This window comes from Clarias gariepinus, chromosome 1, assembly GCF_024256425.1.
Source record: "Clarias gariepinus isolate MV-2021 ecotype Netherlands chromosome 1, CGAR_prim_01v2, whole genome shotgun sequence".
Taxonomy (NCBI): domain Eukaryota; kingdom Metazoa; phylum Chordata; class Actinopteri; order Siluriformes; family Clariidae; genus Clarias; species Clarias gariepinus.
In genome coordinates this window covers 13,930,006-13,951,754 of record NC_071100.1, presented here as the reverse complement: position 1 = coordinate 13,951,754, position 21,749 = coordinate 13,930,006, and the positions used below count along the sequence as shown (strand labels likewise).

At 37.0% G+C, this 21,749-nt stretch overlaps 2 protein-coding genes and 1 long non-coding RNA gene across 3 annotated transcripts; all 3 read left to right on the top strand.

Annotated features, from left to right (window-relative positions):
• Window positions 1-4,845: 4,845 nt before the first annotated feature.
• Window positions 4,846-8,676, top strand: LOC128520328 (ladderlectin-like). Its single transcript, XM_053494519.1, has 5 exons — window positions 4,846-4,906; window positions 5,523-5,614; window positions 7,077-7,211; window positions 8,322-8,439; window positions 8,523-8,676. The coding sequence occupies exons 1-5, from the start codon at window positions 4,846-4,848 to the stop codon at window positions 8,591-8,593; spliced, it is 477 nt and encodes a 158-aa protein (XP_053350494.1). The 3' UTR covers window positions 8,594-8,676.
• A 7,160-nt stretch (window positions 8,677-15,836) lies between these two features.
• Window positions 15,837-16,600, top strand: LOC128518657 (uncharacterized). Its single transcript, XR_008357763.1, has 3 exons — window positions 15,837-15,915; window positions 16,295-16,338; window positions 16,507-16,600. It is a non-coding gene; the product is annotated as an uncharacterized LOC128518657 (long non-coding RNA).
• A 1,068-nt stretch (window positions 16,601-17,668) lies between these two features.
• LOC128520318 (ubiquitin carboxyl-terminal hydrolase 37-like) lies at window positions 17,669-20,789 on the top strand. The gene is made up of 11 exons (XM_053494510.1): window positions 17,669-18,195; window positions 18,304-18,396; window positions 18,471-18,602; window positions 18,964-19,096; window positions 19,185-19,327; window positions 19,410-19,503; window positions 19,584-19,666; window positions 19,841-19,971; window positions 20,086-20,129; window positions 20,258-20,324; window positions 20,449-20,789. Exons 1-11 carry the CDS (start codon window positions 17,897-17,899, stop codon window positions 20,631-20,633), a joined length of 1,404 nt encoding a protein of 467 aa, XP_053350485.1. The 5' UTR covers window positions 17,669-17,896; the 3' UTR covers window positions 20,634-20,789.
• The last annotated feature ends 960 nt before the right edge of the window (window positions 20,790-21,749 follow it).

The window sequence follows — 21,749 nt, the reverse complement described above, 5'->3', positions numbered from 1 at the left end:
GTCGTAGGCACTCTTGGTCATCATGTGGGGCGACCACCCCAAAACTGTGGATTATAATTTTTTTCCACAAATCTATATTTTGATGATAAATTTGATAGTGCTTTGTCACTAGAAAAAGCTAGTTTGGTTTCTGAGGCTAACTGTTAGCCTGTTATACTTGAGTAAACTTGAAAACATCATATGGGGCGACCGAGTATCATGTGGGGCGACCACTGCTGAGTGTTTTAAATGATAGATATATGTCCTATATTTGTAATTTTCTTATTCTATACATCAATTATATACATAGAGTTAATTGTTTAAGTATAATTATTCAGCCATTTTTCATTCCTTTTATAGGGATAAACATTTATTTTACCTGGATAATGAAGGAGACTCTAATATTATAGAATAAACTTGTGAAATAATGGTTTTCATAAAATGAAAGGGCACTAAAGTTTATCTTTCTTCATCAGTTTATCTACTTACTGATATGAGTTCAACTAGTCTTAATGATACATAAAAATGTGAATTCTGAGATATATTACAGTCGCCCCAGATGACTTTTTTAAGGCTTTTTTTTTTTAAAAAAAAAGGCTTATCCGTCAATGACCCATTTACGCTAGTGCTTCTATTAAATTAAACAACATGGGGGAGCCTTCCCTCCATATGTGCATCAGTAAGCCTTGGCCACCGTGATCCTGTTGCCAGATCACCAGTTGTTCTTCCTTGAATTACTGTTGGTATGTCCTGACCTTTGTCACAAATTGGCGCTTGTCAAAGTCTGTAGCCTGATTCAATAGAAGTGCTAATATAGCTCAAATTGATGAAAGCATTAATGATGGTTCCTACAGAAAGCATTACCTCATTACCTTGGAATCCAGTGAGCTTCATTACTTTGGAATCCAGTAGGCCTCATCTTCTTATCCACTTGAAGCCAATAATCCAGCCTTCCTCAAGAAGAAGTCAAATGTTTCCTTAATTTTAACGTTGCCTTCTACTCTCTGTAGTTCAGCTGTGACATCCATATTAGAAACTTCTGCATAAATTTCCTGCATGAGAGCAGTACAATCTTACTTTCATGGCATACCTCATTAAGCCCTGTTGAGTTCTTACCTTCTAGTGGAGTGCTACTAAGTGTACTGGGTCCAATTCTTAGTCTTATTTTTTCCTCCCTCCTCATCGCATCAACTTTGTCCTGTATGAAATGCCAATAACTTCCTTTTTAGTTCATTATTCCACTTTTGTTGACATTGTTGGTTTGCCTTTGTCCACACTACACCTTCCCCCTTTTTACTTTAATAATTTTGATCTCAACATTTACCTTTTTTGGTTGCTTCTTTAACCTGCTTGTCTCTCTCTGGTTTCCCAAGCACTCTCTTTGTTGGGTGAATTCATCCATGTCCTCATTTTAATTCAATAATTAACCACTGTTATCTGCATAGACTCAATGTCATGTCACCTGATTTAACGTGGAGACCACAGTCTTAGAGCTTGAGCTTGCATTATATTAAGCCCTGACAACACAGATTTAGCTGCCAATCCGTATACTATACTGCCATAAGTTTTTTTTAAGATTTGCCTTTATTCGTCACATACAGTATACATTACTGCAAGGTGAAATTCTTTATTTTTTGCATATCCTAGGTTTTGTTAGTAGGCTGGGGTGAGAGTGCAGAGTCAGCCATTAGATGATACTCCTGGAGCAGACAGAGTTAAGGCCTTTGGGCTCAACAGAAGCAACCACTTCAGAGAGTCAATTCTATTGAATTCATCTGACTAAAACATCTTTAAGTCAGTTCAGCAGTTTCCCTTCAGACTCTTTCATTTTACCACATATCGTAAGTTTTTTTTAAATAAAAAAAAATACTGCAGTCACTTTTTATTTTTATTTATTTGATCTTTTCTTACATCATGCTTTAGACATATAGCTGTGTCCATATTGTAATTTTTCTGAATCTACCTTGAACCTCTCTTTTTTATTTAATTATTATACCTGTCATTTCAATTCAATTCAATTCAATTTTATTTGTATAGCGCTTTTAGCAAAGCAAAGCAGCTTTACATAGTCAAAAGAATTATTTAGGTTTGTATGAAATGTGAATTTGTATGAATCAAAATGGTCAGTTTGTCCCTGGTGAGCAAGCCGAGGGCGACAGTGGCAAGGAAAAACTCCCTGAGATGGTAAGAGGAAGAAACCTTGAGAGGAACCAGACTCAACAGGGAACCCATCCTCATTTGGGTGAAACAGAAAGCAGTAAATGATCTGCATTTATACAGTGTGTAGGGTGGGAGGCAGTTCAGCTATAATAGCTGATGTTAATTGATGTTAATATGGAGTCCAGGTAGTTATTGAAGACCCAGGTAGACTTGTAAGAAGTTCCAGTCATGAACTATCGAACTGTCAAGTCCCCAGAGAAACAGTTGCCAACACCAGTCAAGGCCAGAACCATTTTCTAGGTAGAGAGAATCATTCCCAGACACCAGACGCATCCCAGAGAGACACACGGGGCATCCATGTGACGAGATCTTCAGCCAGAAGAGGGGCACCAGGATGGGTCAGACAGGTCCGGAGGGCAGAGGGAGTCTGGATCACTGGCAGCTCAGGAACGACATGTGTAGCTCGACAGAGAGAGAGAGAAAGAGTGAAACGGGGGGACAGGAGGAGAGAGGAAAAAGAAAGAGGGGGGGAAAGAGAAGAAGAGGAGAGATGGCAGTTAGGTATGGTCACAGTCACACAATGTATAATGTGAATGTATATTAACTGTAGCGTGCAAGCAGAGACTCCGGCAGGACTAACTATGACAGCATAACTAAAAGGGAGGAGCCAGAAGGAAACACAAACATGAGGGCTTCCTGACATGTAAAGCAAACAATCACCTCACCGTCAGCAACCCTGAGTTATCAATGAGAGTGAGGAAGACAGCATCCAAACATACCAGTTCACCATAATACTCTACGTCCATGAGTCCCCCAGATCTGCTCCTTTACCTATGGCAAATCTATTTATAAAAATGCTCGGCTAAATAAATAGGTTTTTAGCCTGGACTTAAACACTGAGACTGTGCCTGAGTCCCGAACACTATTTGGAAGACTATTCCATAACTTTGGGGCTTTGTAAGGAAAAGCTCTGCCCCCAGCTGTATTTTTCATTATACGCGGTACTGACAAGCAGCCTGCATTCTTTGATTGAAGTAGGCATGGCAGATCGTAAGACACTAGCAGTTCGCTCAGGTACTGCGGCGCGAGACCATTTAATGCTTTATATGTCAAGAGTAGTATTTTAAAATCAATGCGAAATTTCACAGGGAGCCAATGGAGTGAAGATAAGATAGGGGTGATGTGCTCATATCTTCTGGTTCTGGTGAGGACTCTCGCTGCTGCATTTTGGACTAGCTGGAGCTAAACATCATTCTTTTCATTTACAGATATTGATTTTATACAACAGTTCTACAAACACCATTTATTATTAACAGATTAGGATTTGCTTATTTAACCAATTATTTGCTTTTAGCCAACACATACAGTATCCTTCCACAACTGGCAAAAAAAGGCTTTGAGCTAATGACCAATTGTTGACTACTGAAAATAGTTTAAGAACGATAATAGTAGTTTTAAAATCTTTTCAACCTGACTGTTCCATTAAGAAAGAACAATATGTTTGTAGTTTGTACTTTTTAAAATTTATGTTAAAAGTGTCTCTAATTAAATAATAATTCATGTATTGGACTTTCTAATGGTTATTCTTTTAGGGATTGAACTGGTCTTGGTCTGATGGTACAGGAGTGACTTTTACCAAGTGGAATCCAGGTGAACCAAATTCTTTACCAAACGAGTTCTGTGTGCATATGAACTGGTTTCTTTCCTTCACCAGTAAGTAAATCTGAAAACGTCCTATGTGCACTGTAATTCTGTTTCCCTAAAATTTTCTGAATGTGCTGTGTCTTTTTTACTGCGTTCACCATTTTTAGCCAGGTACAAACTCAAAGGTGGTTGCTGAATAGAGTTAAACTCAACAATGTGTTTCATGTAATTTTATTAAATTCCCATAAAGTAAAACATGTACTGTACTTAAGACAGTGTCCAGTGAAGATAAGAAATTAATTTGATTTTGCATGAGCAGGACATGACAATGGAAAGCAGTGACCTTGTTAGTGGAACCTGATGTCACGTAATCATATACACTATAATATGCATACAATCACTCACTCACTCATCTTCTATACTGCTTTATCCTGTATGCAGGGTCATGATGGGCCTGAAGCCTATCCCAGGAGGCTTAGGGCACAAGGCAGGGTACACCCTGTACAGGGTGCCAATCCATCGCAGGGTACGCATACAATTTGGGGGCAATTTGGAAATGCCAGTTAGCCTAACCTGCGTATCTTTGGACTGTGGGAGGAAACCAGGGTACCCAGAGGAAACCCGCCAAGCACGAAGTAGTCTGATCATGGTTCAGATGCACTGAGATAACTTCCTAAGAGAAGAAACACGGATGTTGATTTTTCAGTGAAATCCTGTGTTTTTTTACCCAGTGCACCTGCATGCCAGTCCAACCGGACATCATTTTCCAGTGTAGTGAAAGTCAGTTCACATACAGATGAGTATCTGTGAATAAGGATTGGCCTCATTACAATCTACAGTAGGTGTGAGTTTAGTCTAACCAAGATTAAATTACTGTTAGTTTTCTTTGGAAAAGCAGAGCATCACTATATAAGCATCCTCACTTACCTCTGGGTTTCACATCAAACAAGAAGAGACTCCTAAGTAGATGTAAGTAGATGTTTTCATATTGTGGAACATATTTACTTTATTTTGTATATAAGTACCTTTTAATTTTCTTGCAGAGCTTTAAAACTCAGAACTATGGCTGGTCACGCTAAAGTGGTGTTAGTTCTTCTGCTCGCTGTGGCAGCAACAGCTTTTGGTAAGAGTCTTATATCTGTTAATCAGGACATTTTTAATTGATCAGTTATTAGTTAAACTATGATTTGTTTCCTGTCTTCTGGTTGTAGTCGAATATCAACTCTTTATGATTTTTTAAATAATCTGCCATAAATATGTTTAAAAATTCTACATTTACAATTTATCAAAGCTTTAATCACATATCAAAAAAAAGTTATGTGGAGTGCACATGCTGTGTAACTTGTGCTTGTAAATGACATTTAAGCCAAAACACAGTATGGGTGCTGATTTGATTCATCAATTTTTTTAATAAAATTTATAGAAAACTATAGAAAATGTTTGTGCCAAAAAAGTTACTTTTGATATTTATGCAACATAAAAGTGACCAATCCTGATTCCCTAAAAATTTCAAGCTAACTTCAGCTATTGGTAAATCCATCGCATGATAACACTGACTCCAGTACGTTTTTAAGTTGCCCCAAGTTATAAATAAATGTTTTTATCAAGGTAAGTATTTCATGGCCACAAAACCAACCTTAAGGTTCATTGATTCTCTGCAAAACCTTATTAAAATTAACCTTTGCTTTGATTTTACATGATACTTTTTATTTTATTTTATTTTATTTCTTCCAATATAGGAAGTTGTTCTAGATGTCCAGGTGGCTGGTCTTACTTTAATGGACGTTGCTTCAAATTTCAGGCTATCAAACGGGATTGGGCTTCTGCTGAGGTTCAGTCAATTTCAATTATGCACACACATACACACACACACACACACACACACACACACACACACACACACACACACACACACACACACAGTGTGCACAACAGCATGACCTTGAGGTTTATTATCAACAGATTATGATTTGTTTCTTTATTTAATCATTTATTTTGAATATACACTGGAGGAGGGGGCTCTAGGTTGTGCAGTTATGCCTATTTTTATACTCGATATATATTCCTATAGCTCAAATCTCTCAATAAGATCTTTATCCTGATCAGGGTCATGGTGGACCCAAAGTTAATTACTTATAATATTTTTTACTTTTATTCTTAAATTTATATATTGGTTTTCCACCAATGGTGATAATATACATTAACATTTACCTATTTGATTATATCTATCACTTTATGTCACAGGTGTTTTATATTCTAATAATTGTTAATTACAACTGTCAATCCCCAGCATGGGTGAAAGTAGATCAATATGGTCCACCATACCGGAAAAACTAGATAGTAACTGGATACCAAAACCATTTTAAGTCTAAGTTGTACATCGAAATATACATTAAAATGTAAGGTTAAATTTATGAGATTTACAGGCATGTCCACGCCCTCCATTGTTTATTCTCCTTATCTTTTGGCTATATAGTACAAGTAAGAATTTAAAACTACAAAACTTTTATTGTGGGCAGTATAAGGTACACCTGTGCACTACTCATGATGTCAGATCAGCATCTTGATGTGGCACACCTGTGAGGTGGGATGGATTATCTCAGCAAAGCAGAAGTGCTCACTATCACACATTTAGACTGATTTGTGAACAATGTTTAAGAGAAATGGTAATATTGTGTATCTGGAATGAATTTTAGATCTTTAAGTCCATCTCATGAAAAATCGGAGCAGAAACAAAGGTGTTGCGTTTATATTTTTGTAGAGTGTACTATCACCCCTGTTAATAACACTGTTACAGGCTAACTGTTCTATACCATCTTTGTCAGTCATGGTTAGTCAGTTCCACCAGTTTTGGAAGGATATGTGCTTGGCCAAGCAAAATAACTGATTGCATAAACAAAGATATTATAATATGTTGATAATAAGGCTCAAGGTCATGCTGTTTGTTTAAGCACTTCTGGAATATTGTTTAAATATTTCAAAATGCTTTTTCAGAGTATATACCCCAGAGATCCATGAAGGTTGGTCAAGATGTCTGGGTTCTCTGCAGACTTTTTCCTCCCTTAAATTGTTTGTAGGTTAAGTGGCTATTTTAAATTGCCCCTAGAAGTAAAAAAATAAAAATAAAATAGTGTGTGTATAATTTTCCAAGATAGACTAGTGTCCCATCTAAAATGTATTCTTATTTCATCATCTTCTGGGACAGGTTCAGCATTTATTGTGAACTTGATTAGGAATCTGAATGAATGAAAGGAGTGTTATGGAATTATGCCAAAACTATTTTTCTTTTCTAGAGATTCTGCCTGAATCTCGGTGCACACTTGATCTCAATACACCATGAGGCAGAATATCAGCATGCCAAGTCCATTATTCGTGCTCAAGGCTATGGCGATACTCCAACATGGATTGGCCTTTCTAGCTGTGAGAAGGTAAGTTAAGTATCAAAATCTTAACATAGTCAAGAGCAAGGAAGGCATATAACTGTATAATGAACCTACCCATGGTCAGATGAACAAACACTGTTATTAAAGCATGTAGTAGGTCAATCTACAAATTTGAGTTTATTCCAAGTGCATTGATGAAAATGACATTTATTCTAAAGATTTCTCTAAAAAAATACCCCTCCTGGTACTCCGGTTTCCTCACACAGTCCAAAGACATGCAGATTAGGGTTATTGGTGTCCCCAAATTGCCCCTAATATGTGAGTGAGCATGTGAGTGTGTGTGGATTGGCACCCCATGCAGAGTGAACCCTGCCCGATGCCCTAAGTCTCCTGAGATAGACTCCAGGAACCCATGTCCCTGTATACAGAATAAAGCAATATAGATGATGACTAGTGAGTGGGATTGAGTGTCGTATATTTATTAACAGACTATATACAGTATGTCACAGCTCACATTATTCATATGGGCAGATGTTCACTTTCTCAATCATCAACGTATTTTATAAAATCCAATTGTTTACTTCTGAAAAAAAAAAAAAAGAATAGAAAATATTAGAAGTGGATTTAAGACATTGATGTATTTATGGCTAAACAAACTTGAGCCCTTAATATTACATTTTATTTGCAGGACTATATTAACACTAACTAAAAAAAAAACATTCTTTCTCTTGTTAAACAGTGTTTATGGCTTGCAACTTTCAGATACTTATGTAATGTCACACGAGAATATATTACAGTCATGGTTTTGCTTTTATACAACAATTATTGCATAACAAATTATGACTTATTAACAAATTATGATTTTGTTTATTTATTTAACCAATAGATTATTGGAATATCTGTGAAAATGGGGCAATACATATACTGTAGATAATTTTCCAAGTGGTGTTGTGCTCTACTGTATAGCAACCCTCACAGAAAGCCTCTTGTTCAATCAGACTACCAGGTTAAAAGTAACAGTTGTGTAATTTACACTAAAGGAATTTACTTACTAATTTACTAATCAATCCCCTGCTTTTTTTTTTACTTATGTGAAATGTATCTAAAATAAAATAATGACTAATTTAATGGACTTTCCACTGTTCATGCTTTTAGGGATTGAACTGGTTCTGGTCTGATGGCACACAAGTGACTTTTACCAAGTGGAATCCAGGTGAACCAAATTCTCTACCAAGGGAATGCTGTGTGCATATGAACTGGCGTCATCGCTCTGGTAAGTAAATCTGGAAATCTTTTATCGCACTGTATTTTGTTTAGAGTCGAGATTTGGTAACTTTTCTTCCTTATTCACTGCAGGCATTAAGAACTGGAATGACATTCCATGTAATCGTGCCTATTCCTTCATGTGTGCCAGGAGGAGTCAGTGAAATGCTTTCAGCTGCATCTCCCCAACAATAACTCTGTAACTCTGTGGCATTTTCTTATAATTTCAGCAAATTAAAAAAGCTAAAAAAAAATAAATAAATAAATAAATTGCATTTAAATATTCGTGTTTGTAAAATAATTGAATAATGATTTTCGTTAAATTATATGTTGAGGTATTTACTCCATCTATTCTTGTAGCACCTCACATAACTTTTCCTTCTTGCGTTTTCTATGTTAAATTACAAAACAGATGGTTTTCCCTTCAGGAAAGGTTTCAAGTTAAATCATTTATTACATTTACTACTATTATTACATCTATATTAACAGTTCTGTTTTGATCAGATAAGATGCACTGAAGTGCTATTTACTGTACATACTGTATCTGCCATTTTTTAAATATGGCTAACCACAAATGATAAATAGGATAAACTAGCTTTAACTTTATTTCATTTTATTAAAAGACAAAACATGCGAAATACTAACAGTTCAAAAACCTTCCTCATTTCCTGACTGTAGTGTTATGGGCTTAGGCATTATTGTATTTTAATAAAAGAATAGTTTATAATTCCTAGAAAATACTGGATAGGCATGAACCCAAACTCTGTACGATGTATGTAAAGAATCACACACACACACACACACACACACACACACACACACACACACACACACACACACACACACACACACAAAGGGAACTGCTTACATGAAAAACATAAAAGAAATTAAGACCTCACCTGCAAACACAGAACATAGAGCTAAAGAAAAAGTTAGTACACCCTTCTTTAATTCTCTGTTTTTATTAATCTAGGGTGAAATTTTCTGGATAAACTCAATAATCTTAGGTAATAATAAAAAAACAAAAATAAAACCACAATGTATGTTTTTTCCTAAGTGTTTTCAATCCTCTCTAGGCTTGAAAATAAAATGCAATTGATTTTTTTTTTATGAACCCATTTTTCAGGGAGTTACAATGTCCACTCAGGTGGGCACCAGTGCCAATAGTATATTGAACTAAACAAAAAATATATATATTGTCCTCTTATATCATCATGCCCCTCTCATCCCCTTTTCCCATCTTGTATGGAAATTGGCAAAGCACCCCGGGCACATACACAAAGTAATAATAATAATAATAATAATAATAATAATTTTTATTTATATAGCACCTTTCCATAGAGTTCAATGACACTTTACAATGAGAAACAGTAAACAAACAGACAAAAAAAACATGCAGAGGACAGGTGGATTCAGGTGTAACATTCGAAAAACAAGTGAGTTTTGAGTAAGGATTTAAATATGGAGATGTTGTTAACAGAACGGACAGAGTGTGGTAGAGAGTTCCAAAGTTTTGGAACAATAACACTGAATGATCTGCCGCCCATTGAGGAGAAGCGGTACCGAGGGACAACAAAAAAAACAGAATAGGAGGAACGTAGTGAACGGGTCGGAATGTAGTGGGCAAGCAGATTAAAAAGAAAAGTGGGAGCTAAGCCATTTATAGATTTGAAAACAAGGAGAAGAATTTTGAATTTGATTCGGTAAACAACTGGGAGCCAGTGGAGATCATACAAGATTGGGGTTATATGAGGAAACTGATAAGGATTATCAATTATATATCAGAATATTGGTCACAGGAACCTGGGCACTCAAGCCCTATCCATGACCATGGGGACCAAATGCCAGCCAGTCCTGTTCAATACCACAGAAAATACAATACAGTACAAATTGCCAGTGCTGGCCATAATAGAAATGCACCACAACATCCACTGCATCACAGCCTGGGACTGTGACTTTAAGACTTTAAGGTTGTTGCTTTGGCCTCCAAACCCCAGATTCCAAAAATAAATGCAATATTGTGCTATTGTTGGTAAGCTGAGGCTGGGGCATTTCAGTGACTTCCCTTGACGAACACAAACAAAGAGATTCCTTTGACATACAGTAACATATTGTGGCGTAGGCGGGGTTTCGGCTGGCGATCATCATGCCTTGTGGGAGAGGTTGTTGTGTGTTCACCCTGTTGGGGAAGGGGTTTTGGGTTAGTGGCTTCGGCCATGTTGTGGGCGTTAGTTAGGTGTGTGTGACCTGTTGAATGTGCTTCGGTTTATGCTTCGGCTGAATTGGTGGTTTTCAAGGGGAATGTGTTTCTAATGCTGTTTGCGTAAACACTTGCTGGACGCCGGTGTTAAGCAGCGCTGTGTTTATGACACTCACAGCGTGGGGCGAGATTTTGCTATTGGAGAGCAGGTTTGGTTCACAGCTCGGGTGGTTCTTAATGGCTGCGGAAAAGAAATATATAGATTTAAACATGTTCTAATATTTGAATGAGAAACAAAATTTTGAAAAGTTAGGCTCAAAAAAAAAATACTGTCTACACAAGAATTTAAATATGAAATAGTTTTCTGTAAGGAGAAATGTGTTCTTGTATAATTGGTGGAAGGACTCTCCGGTGTCAGTGTTGTGTAACAGTGCAGTGTGTGCAGAACCTGCAAGACAATATTAGCCACATGCTTGCTATTGTGCAAGAACGTGTAGAGCGAGCACAAGCAGGACAATGTAAAGCTTATGACCAACCAGCACAGCCCCGGAAATTCCAGCCAGGTAATCAAGTGTTTCTGCTACTTCCCACACTACCTCTAAGTTCCTGGCACGAGGGCGTGGACCCTACACCACAGTGGAATATGCACCTTTTTTACCTTCACCCTATAACTCCTGGTGTCTTTGTTTTAAACTGATTAGCTTACACGGCGATGTACATTGTGTTGATGGAGACATCATTGGGTATAGGATTTTCCTTGAATTTACAAACATCAAAGTTAAAATTGTCCTTTGGGGAAAAATAGTGCCTTTGATATATACACATCAAAGTACATAATACAAATAGTGTCTTGTTTTTGTATCTTAACACAACCAGTCTAATACTAGTCAAATTTTTTTCTTATTTTATTATCAGTGTGAACCCATCCAATTTCAAAATTTCTAGTGGACTGCTTTGCTCTATTTTGTGTTTTGTTTGTGTAACTTGTCTGGCCCATTTGAAAAACGTTATTGCCTCCTAAACCTAATAACTGGTTGTTCCGCCCATGCCATCACCAACATCAATAAAGTTTATGATAGCTGGAAATGAAGCTTTCATATTGCTGTGGAGATATTTTGGCCCACTTTACTGTGAAGAATTTTTTAATTCAGCCACATTAAATGGTTTAGCCTGTTTAAGGTCATGCCACAGCATCTTAATTGGACTCCAAAGGCCACTCCAAAGGCAAGTATATTTTTTTTAAGTTGAATAATCAAGGTGTGTTTCATCAAATGTGAGATGATACTATAGAGTTCTTTTTTTGCTCAGCAGTGGCTTTCACCTTGTAACTCGCCCACAGATAACATTTTTGCCAAGTCTCTTCCTTAGTGTTGAATCATAAACACTGATCTTAACTAAGGCAAGTGTGGCCTGAAATGCTTTGATGTTGATCTGGGTTATGAGCTCCGAAATAATTTGTTGTTGTGCCCTTAAAGTTTTGTAAGCTGGCTACTCCTGAGAAGACTCACAACTGTTCCTCTATTTGTAGGGCTGCAACTAACAATTATTTTAATAATCGATTAATCTGTCGATTTTTTTTCCCCAATGAATCGATTAATCGGATAAAGACCCAAAACCCAAGAAAAGCATTCATTTCCAACCCTTTATTCAAAAACAGAACTAAAATCTTTAGAAAGTCTACAAACGTGTTGCTCCTTGAGCTGTTATAATAATAATCAAATCAAATAAAAATGGACTAACACAAAAAACAGACATGTATGATTTACATCTGCCAAATAGATAAGGTGGAACCTTGGATAATTCGTTCCGGAAGCAGCTCGTATTTCAAAACACTCGAAAACCAAATTTCATTTTCAAAAACACACTAACGGAATCACTGCTGTAAAGTAAAAATAAAACAAATAAACCTGCACTTTACCTTTGAAAAGAATCTAGACAGAGCAGTGTTTCTGTGTAGAGCAGAGAGAAAGAGTTTGTGTGTGTGTGTCTGTAAAGGCAAAAGTAGGCGGGGTCTGTGTGTGTGAGGCACGGTGTCCAGTGCCCGCGCGCACACACACACACACACACACACAGCAGCCAAAGAGCAGCCTAAGCCTTGAGCAGAGAGAGAACATGGATTTTTAACGGGTCTAATGAGACTTGCTTTTGCTTTACACATGCGCTGTACACACACGCATACAGACACAAAATAAAATATGTTTTACACACATGGTCACAGTGTTATAGTAAACAGTACACGTGTGCACGGATGTTGATTACACCAGTAAGAGACGCGCACTAAGACCCAGGAGCCTCCGCTATGTATCTTTCCTCTACCTCCGCTCACATTTTTTTTTCTTTGCTCCGCCCTGTCTATGAGGCGCCGAACTCTGCTAGCATCAGTGCGCGAGACCGAGTGTGTTTACTCCGCTCTGCGCTCAACTAAAGTTTTTATTTTTTATAATCAAATGTCTCCGCGTCGCATGACACAACGAGTCGATTATGAAATTTGTTTTCTCTATTTGCTGATAATACTCTCACTATGGTTTCTTGGACTCCCAAAGCCTTAGAAATGTCTATGCAACCCATATGGCATACAGATACTTTAAAGGGGCAGTGGTAGCTCAGAGGGCTAAGGCATGGAATTGCTGACTGGAAGATTGTTGGTTCGATCCCCAGCTCCACCAGGTTGCCATTGTTGGGCCCTTGAACAAGTGCTCATACCCCAGTTTTACTGGGATATGCGAAGTAAGAATTTCACTGTGCTGTAGTGTATATGTGACAAATAATGGCTTAACTACAGATACAGTATATGATCATAGTTACAGATGTGACTAATGTGATACAAAAGTAAATTTCCGTGAGTAACACTTTTCTTGGCCAAAATTAGAGGTATGTCAACCCCTCAGGACAGTCTGACAGCTTCTTTGCCATTATCAACCTGCAGAGTAAAAAGAAAAATCAGGAAGTCGTTTTAACAAGAAGTATAAACCGGAAAATGTAAAAACAAAAACACAGTAGTACTTCTGTGGAAGTAATCTGTTTAAATATGGAAATGATTATTCTGCAGTAGGAGTGGTATTTAGATTTTTCTTCCCTTATAATAATTTGGACTCACAAAATTCTAAAAAAAAATTATTTTATTAGGGCAAGATTATTCGATAAATTTAAATATACTTAATGTAAAAAAAATTGTTTGCCAGGAATTTTTTTTCATCTTCTTTCAGCATATTCCCTGGCCAAAAAAAATATAATAATAATTTTATTTAAATAAATAAATGAATAAATAAATGTTGCACAATAATATTTCATTTTTATGTAACAAAAGGCACACACCTGTCTATATAAAGGTCTCACAGTTGACAGTTCATGTCAGAGCACAAACCAAGCATGAAGTCAAAGGAATGAGCAATCATATTAATCAGTGCAGAAATTATCCATTCAGTGGGTGTTAAGCGTTTACTTATTCAAATTCAAAAACAGGGTAATAAAAAAACATTTTATATATATAAGCTTGATTTTTTTTTGTAAATATTATTAAACAGCCCACATGCTATTACAGCTTTTGTACTGACAAGGAGAGCATTTGCTGAGTCAGAGATATCTGTGTTTATCTTTTTTTCCATATTTTTCCCCCTCATAGTTATTCGGACTCTCAAATTACCCTATCCTGGCCAGCCCCATCTTCAGATTTGGACCCATTTGAAAACCTCTGGAATTTTCGACTAAGATGAATGCTAATAAGCCAAGCCATCAATTAAATCTGAGCTTTTTTAAGTTTGCATTAAAAATGGCATAATGTTACCAAACAGCAGTGTGAAAGACTGATGGAGAGTATGTCAAGACACATGAAGAAAAAAAATCCTTGGAATTATTCAAAATTGGCACGTACTTTGTGTGTGTGTGTGTGTGTGTGTGTGTGTCTAAAACTCCTTTTGGGCAGAAAAACAGGCTGCACCTCAAATACGAACCTAATAAAGACGTAAAGGAAGTGTATAATGTCCATCATGAGTTCACTTTTTAGAGTCCAGAATTAATTCCTTACCTCCTAAGTAAAATTCTCACACTCTAGCAAACTTTGTAGCTATAGTACTAGCGGGGCTCGGTACCTCTCTCTAACACATATCTATCTAATCGTGTTATTTATTATTATTATTTTTTTTATTATTATTATTATTATTTTTTATTAATCGAGGACGACATCATATCAAAAGGCCACAAAAAATGTTGATTTTAATTTAACTAGGAAATCCTTGGTATTATATAGGCTAGTAATCTCCGTAAATCGTTAATCAAATATTAATAATTAATCATTTTAATAATAATAACAATAATAATAATAAATGTGTTTGCAGGTTATACACGTTTGAATAGGATGTTTTATAATTGTCATTTTTTTGTTTCAATAAATATTCAATGTTTTATGTCGGTATTGTGAAATTTCCACAGTGGCAGCGACAGGTGCTTATGTTACCATGGTAACGCACGTAGGAAGTGACGTCTGTGCTGGTGACTTCGCAGGGTGTTCCGAATTGTGGAATTTTTTCGAGGGAAGTTCCCTTCGCCGATATCCACTGCAAACGGAGCAGGGTACAGGTAGCACCCTTTTAAGTAAACTTCGGAATGGAACGCAGCCTTTTTGGCTACTAGCTGCGCTCGGTACTTTTTCTCACTCACGCACACTCGCGCACACGCGCACACTTGGTGTATGTATTTTTTTGTTTCTGTTTTTGGCATTTTCCAAATGTGTATATTACAGGACAAACCTCAAGGCACAAAATAAATATTATATAACTTTATATAGTAGATATAATTTTAATGAATACTCAATGTTTATTAATGGTCTCGATGATTTTCACGTGACTAGGACTCACTAAAATAGTAATATCATATTTGATAATCATAATAAACATATCCATTTATGTGATTTATATATATGGATTATGTAGCGACCATTAAAACTTATTCGCTTAAGTTTAATGGTCGGACGGCAGGGTTCCAACCCGGACCCTCCGATCCACAAGCTAGAGCCTGAGCCTCCACTGTATACGAATGCACGCATGCATTTATTTGTTTATTTTTAACAACGGCTGAGTGGCGTCACCTTTACTGTGACGTCACAGTCTGACCTATTAAGCGCGCGTGCATTCAATCCATCACTCACATAACCTCGTTCAAATTGCAGCAGCCTCGCGCACAGCGGCAGGGAGAAATTATTTTCCTCCAACGGATTTCAATTAATATTTCCTGATTATCAAGAAGTTCAAGATAAAACCATCAACGTGGAGTCTAGTTTAGTGGTCAAAGGTCCAGTAATTTTGAGATATTATTTAATTTATAAACTTTAACACATCGCATTTACAGTTTGCTACAGTTTGTCTGTTCATGATGAGAATAATTTTATGGTTGTTGTTTTTTGTGTGTGTGTTAACTATAATTCGGTATTAAAATATAACATTAAATATTTAAACTAAACCGTGAAAATAAAACTAGAAAGACGCAGAGTTGCTTCGCTGCATTACTATGATACACCAAAGCCTCTTCCATATTAATTTCACATTCATTCAGATCTCAGGGATGCAAATTATTGATCAGGAGAACAATAACTTAACTGTAACATCTTAAAGAACAGTGTTTTTCCTAAGCATCACTCTTATGTCTGCATGTTTCTCTTTATTATCTGTAGAAGGTCAAAAAGCCTCTTTTAGCAGATATGATGCCCACCGTAAGGTAAGTTACATTCCAGACATGCGCGTGTCCACAATCAGATCAAACTTAAACAAAATCTCAGATATTATGGGTAATGAGATTGTGTCTGCTCAGAATGTTATAAGATACGTACTGTAGAATCTTACTACCAGTTCCCGTAAAAACAAACAGCATCTGTTTATCCCTCAGCCTCTCAAAGGTGACAAACCAAAGTCAGCACCGTAGTGAGGAATCTGCTAAGAAGAAGATGGATGGGGCAAAAAGAATCTCAAAAAGTTCATTATGGACGGTAAGAATATCTTCCAAACAAAATATTCAAACACAAACATTACATTATTACTTAAAAACTACCTGAAATATCAGACTTGTAACACACTTTTATTTTTAGAATTCTTCTGTTATTAAACTTGTAAAGATAGATAGAGAGGTAGATAGATAGACGGACCCATAACAGCATACATATGTCTGGTCTCTGTCATCCCTATTTTAAAAAATCTATCTGCAAGACGTAGCATGGAAAACATTTGCTAATCGGGATTATGTCTTAGAGTCGTCTAAAATTAATCTATAATCTAAACGAATCAGACGATAATTGCACAATTTAAATGAATTAAATTTGTAGCATGCAGCTGCTTTGCAGATAGGCCTTGTTAACTATGACCTGAGGCAAACAGACAGACAGACAGACAGACAGACAGACAGACAGACAGATAGATAGATAGATAGATAGATAGATAGATAGATAGATAGATAGATAGATAGATAGATCTTTCAGACCATTTCACATATTTTACTATGCAGTGAAAGACAGCACACAGTGGCTTTGGTGGTGGGCCGACCCAAGGTCAAGCAAGCAAACTAAGGCATATGATGAGCTGTTAGAATAGCGCACTACACAACAGAAGACCATTGATGAATGTCAGATCTGCCGATCTGAGGCCAAAATCCGTGATATATACAGTATGTTTGCAATCTGGCACATTTTTCCTAAGGAAACACAAATATTGGGATCTTCATCCATTCTAAAGAAAACTGCTCTGTGGCAAATTAGAAACCTGCCAAATAACCTGAAATAAAGCATTGTGATGTTTTTGTGATAATTGTTTTGAATCAGAATTAATTGTGCTTCTTATGATCGTTTTTCTGATATCACCGTCTGTCTGCTCATGTGGAAAAGAACGAGGTGGAGTATCCTGCAGCATTTACCAAAAGGTACATTACATTAAAAAGCTATACAGCTCAGTGATGAAGTAATAAAATAAAATTAATAATAATGTATTTTATAATATAACAGAACTGAACTGATAATCACTGTAAATACAAAGTCATCTCTTGATTTTTCAGCAGCTCAGAAACTCTGGAACCTGAAGGAGACTGCATCTCTTTGAATCTGTTAGGGGAGTACTCAATTCAACCCTCAGGGACAAACAAGAAGACTTTAACTACCCACAATCACAATATTGCAGAAAGGAGGCGAGTTAGTGTGAAGCCAGCTTCCAAACTTTCAGGGATAAAAGGCACAAAAGTTAGAGAGCCCTCTGTGGTAACAAATTTCCAAGACCTAATAAAAATCAGTCCAATGATGGTACAAAGGAACAACACAACACTGAAGGATCAAGTAAAAAAGACTACAGAGTGGAGAGTGACAAGCACAAATAGACTCAACGTGAAAACAGTTAAAAGAAAGCCAAAGAAGATCATTCCAGTTATCCTGGAATGGAAGAAAATGATGCTGTATGTTCAAGAGAAGAAGAAGAAGACTGCAGCATGGAAACAACTAATGCAGTCCAGTGAGCAAAATAAAACTGAACGGCACAGCAAGGAAGTTTCTTCTTACATGCGTTACAGGAAGAGGTCGACAGACTCAAATTCATTCAGGTAAGAGACAGACAGAGTTCTTAGACACAGATACAGTTTTACTTTCCAGCCTTGCAAACTTACATACACAAATGGTTTAACTCAAAACTCTATGCTTCATTGTTTCAGTTTCAAAAAGAAAATGCGTCAACAAAGCAAAAGGAGCATAAGTCTGCCTTATAATCTGTCTCTCCTCACCAAAATGCAACTGTTCAATGGCGGGTATGACACACATTCTTTTTCTTTTTTTATTCAATGTATTTAATAAGTGTATCTAACATGTGAATCTGTTGCAGGTTGCCAAATGTCGGGAACAGCTGCTATGTTAATGCAGGTCTGCAGTTTCTGTTCACAGCTGAGGCTTTCTGTGAAGAGCTCTCCCACTTGCTGGACAGTTCTTTTCAAAACAATGTGAACTTTTTCCTCAGGTACTAAGGCTATGCTATGCATTACTGTCCATTTTTTATTTTATAACATACTACTTTTACATACAAGGCATTTTACAAGGTAATATCAAGATTCAGATTGTACGTTGTAATGCCTGAAGAAGCAGACATTAAAAATGTTACCTAGCAAAAGGAACCAGATAACGAAACATATTCTGTATGAAAAAAGGTTAAATGTGGCTTGGGAAAGCAAATAGATTATTAGATACTGTTTGTTTGAGGAAATAGCAATTATCACAGCAGGTAGACAAATTTAGCGGGAGAAAATGTGAGATATCTGCTGAATTTAGAGAATTCCTGGAAGGTTGAACCCACCTGAACCTTTTCCCCAAATGTTTTGCAGATACTTTGTAAACTTGTCAAAATTAAGAAAGACCTCTAAAGTTCAAGGTGTGATCGGCAAGGATTCTCTCCTCCTGGGCCTGATTGCGTTATCTGTAGACATCAACCCTGAATTCACTATCGGCCAGCAGAGCGTGAGCTGACAAACATGCACACACACACAAACATGCAGAAAGTAAATGATCTATATATAATTTAAGGTTTACCGCTCTGTGTGTTTAGGATGCCCATGAATTCCTCTGCCACTGTCTGACCCAAATAGAAGAGTTCGGCCGATGCCTGGGTTGGAAAGAGGATTCAGAACCTAAATGCCCAGTCAGGTCCAATTTCAAGTTCATGATGAGAAACATTATAAAATGCTCCAGGTACAATGTGGAACGTAGAGGGTTTGGAGTTAGTTGTTGATGCAGATGATTATGAGATGCTGAGGCATGTTGTGTGTTGCAGTTGTGGCTACCAGCAGAAGAACAAGTTAGAAGAGTTTAACCACATCTCTCTGCCCCTGGAGCACAACTCCGTGGACCAGTGCCTCCACGACACTGTAAATATGATCAATCTCTTAGTCTGTTAGCATTACATTATTACTGAACTGCTTGTGCATGAATAATGTGTGTGTTGTAGAAATCAACATTTGTGGAGAGCAAGTGTGAGTTTTGTGGAGGAAAAAGTGCCAGCTCAAGTTTGACATTTGACACCCTGCCCAGGTAAGGCACAGTCTCGTCTCACATTTATACTTTAACATATGCAGGGTTTGGCTTTTGGAATGTTTTCTGTCTTGGTACATTTTGCTTAGTTTCAGTAGTCACACTTGGGGCTAAAAGCGTCTAAGCAAGAAAAGGATTTGCCAATAATTCAAGTCACTTTTTTTTTCTCTTCAGGTTTCTGATTTTGCAGCTGAACAGGTTCAAAATGTCTGAGGATTACACAGTTGTCAAACAGCAAATATCAATGGACATCCAATCTCAGCTGCACATAAACTGTTTTGCTCAATCAGATGCAACCAGAATAGGTGCATCTTGAGTCCAAGAAACATCTATAATGTTTCCAGTCAATATAAATAAATCATATCCAGATTATGTCAAGATGAGCTAATCTTTCCTTTTTGCCTTCCTTCTTCATGTAGAGGACATCAAAGCTGAGGCAAGACATACCGAAAGAAATAACCTGGTGAGAGAGAAACAGAAAAACATAATGGATGAATTGAGAGAGAGTTAGCAAGAAGAACTGAATACTTTAGTCTGTACGGTACACTCGAGTTGTGTGTCTGTATGTGATCTGTCTTGTGTTGTTTCTAGGGTGGATCAGTCACCACCTATCAACTGATCAGTGTCCTGAGTCATGTTGGAAGCTCAACATTCTGTGGTAAGATATGAACACACAACCTGGACATTTATTAAATAATTAGGAAAGCAAAGCTTTTACAGTGATCCATGTGTACTATTCCTGTTTTATTTATTTATTTATTATGAGAATTATTTTCCCTCAGGACATTATGTAAGTGATTGTTCCAGTCCCTCTGTTAACCCTTTGGAGTGGATGACCTATGATGACAATCTGGTCACTCTGACCACTGAGGCGAAAGTGTTAAAGAGGAGGTCATGTAGTGCCTATATGCTTCTCTATGAGAAAGTGCACACTATCAAGGAAAATACCACATTTTTTACATTTTGAAGTATTAATATCTCAGGATCTAAAGGCCAAAGTAGCGTTGTCCATGGCAAGAGAGGACGTCTGTGTGCGTAAAAAACTAAAAACTCCTGCTCCTGGAGACTAAGGCTGGTGTGCTATGTGGAATGAAAGTTCTCTCCAGGCTCCAAGAACAGATTCAGAGAGAGCGAGAAAGAGAGAGAGAGTGGGAGGGAGGGAGAAAGCCACAAATGCAAGGACTTACATGTTTCAGAAATGTCATCTTGGAATATCCCTATGTCAGCAAGCTGAACAGCTGATGGGAAAAATGGAAATCCCAGTGTGGTTTTAATCTTAGATTCTGTATAAAAGTATCGTGTCCACAACACTGTTGTCACATGCATTGCATTATAATGTGATCGTTGGACACTTTCAAGAGGTGTTGTCAATCTGCTATTTTTTATTTTATTTTGCCCTTTGTCATTGTTATAGATGATCCTTAATAAAAGGACTACCTCCAATTGTGAGGATAGTGCCAGCATGTATGTTTTTTGTTCGACTTTCTTTTCTTGTTTTATATTTGAATTTCCCTGCTTTGATAACAAGAGAAAAGATCATGAGAAAAGATCCTGCTATTTGCGAGTATAGTTTTATGCACTACTTTACTAGACATGATACCCGAGTTACCTCGACCTACTGTATAGATGTAATCTCACTAACAACCCCATGTTTGATGTGGTGTCCCAAATGGGGATTCCAGCAAATATCTGGGAATCAGTTTGGAAATAGATTAACAAAAAGAAAAATAGCTGAAATATTTATTGCAAAGGCACGCATGACACACACATTCACTTTATCCCATTCACACTGAGTCACATTCCCACTATGTCTGCAAAAAAAATGGGTGGATGCAGTAAGAACTCGTGCAACCCTGCAAGAACACAGTAGAAACTGGGTGGTATAGTAGATAATCACAAGGTTGGCCCAACGTTGGTTTAGTAGATAATGGGAAGGTTGGCCCAAAGTTGACACAATGCTGGTTCAGGAGGTGGCAAAGTTGAAAAATAGAAATTAAATTAGACTCTTTTCATCATCGCCAATATTAAGAAAACATTTATATCTTTAGAAATGTATTTATTAATTTGATTTGTGATAAAATGA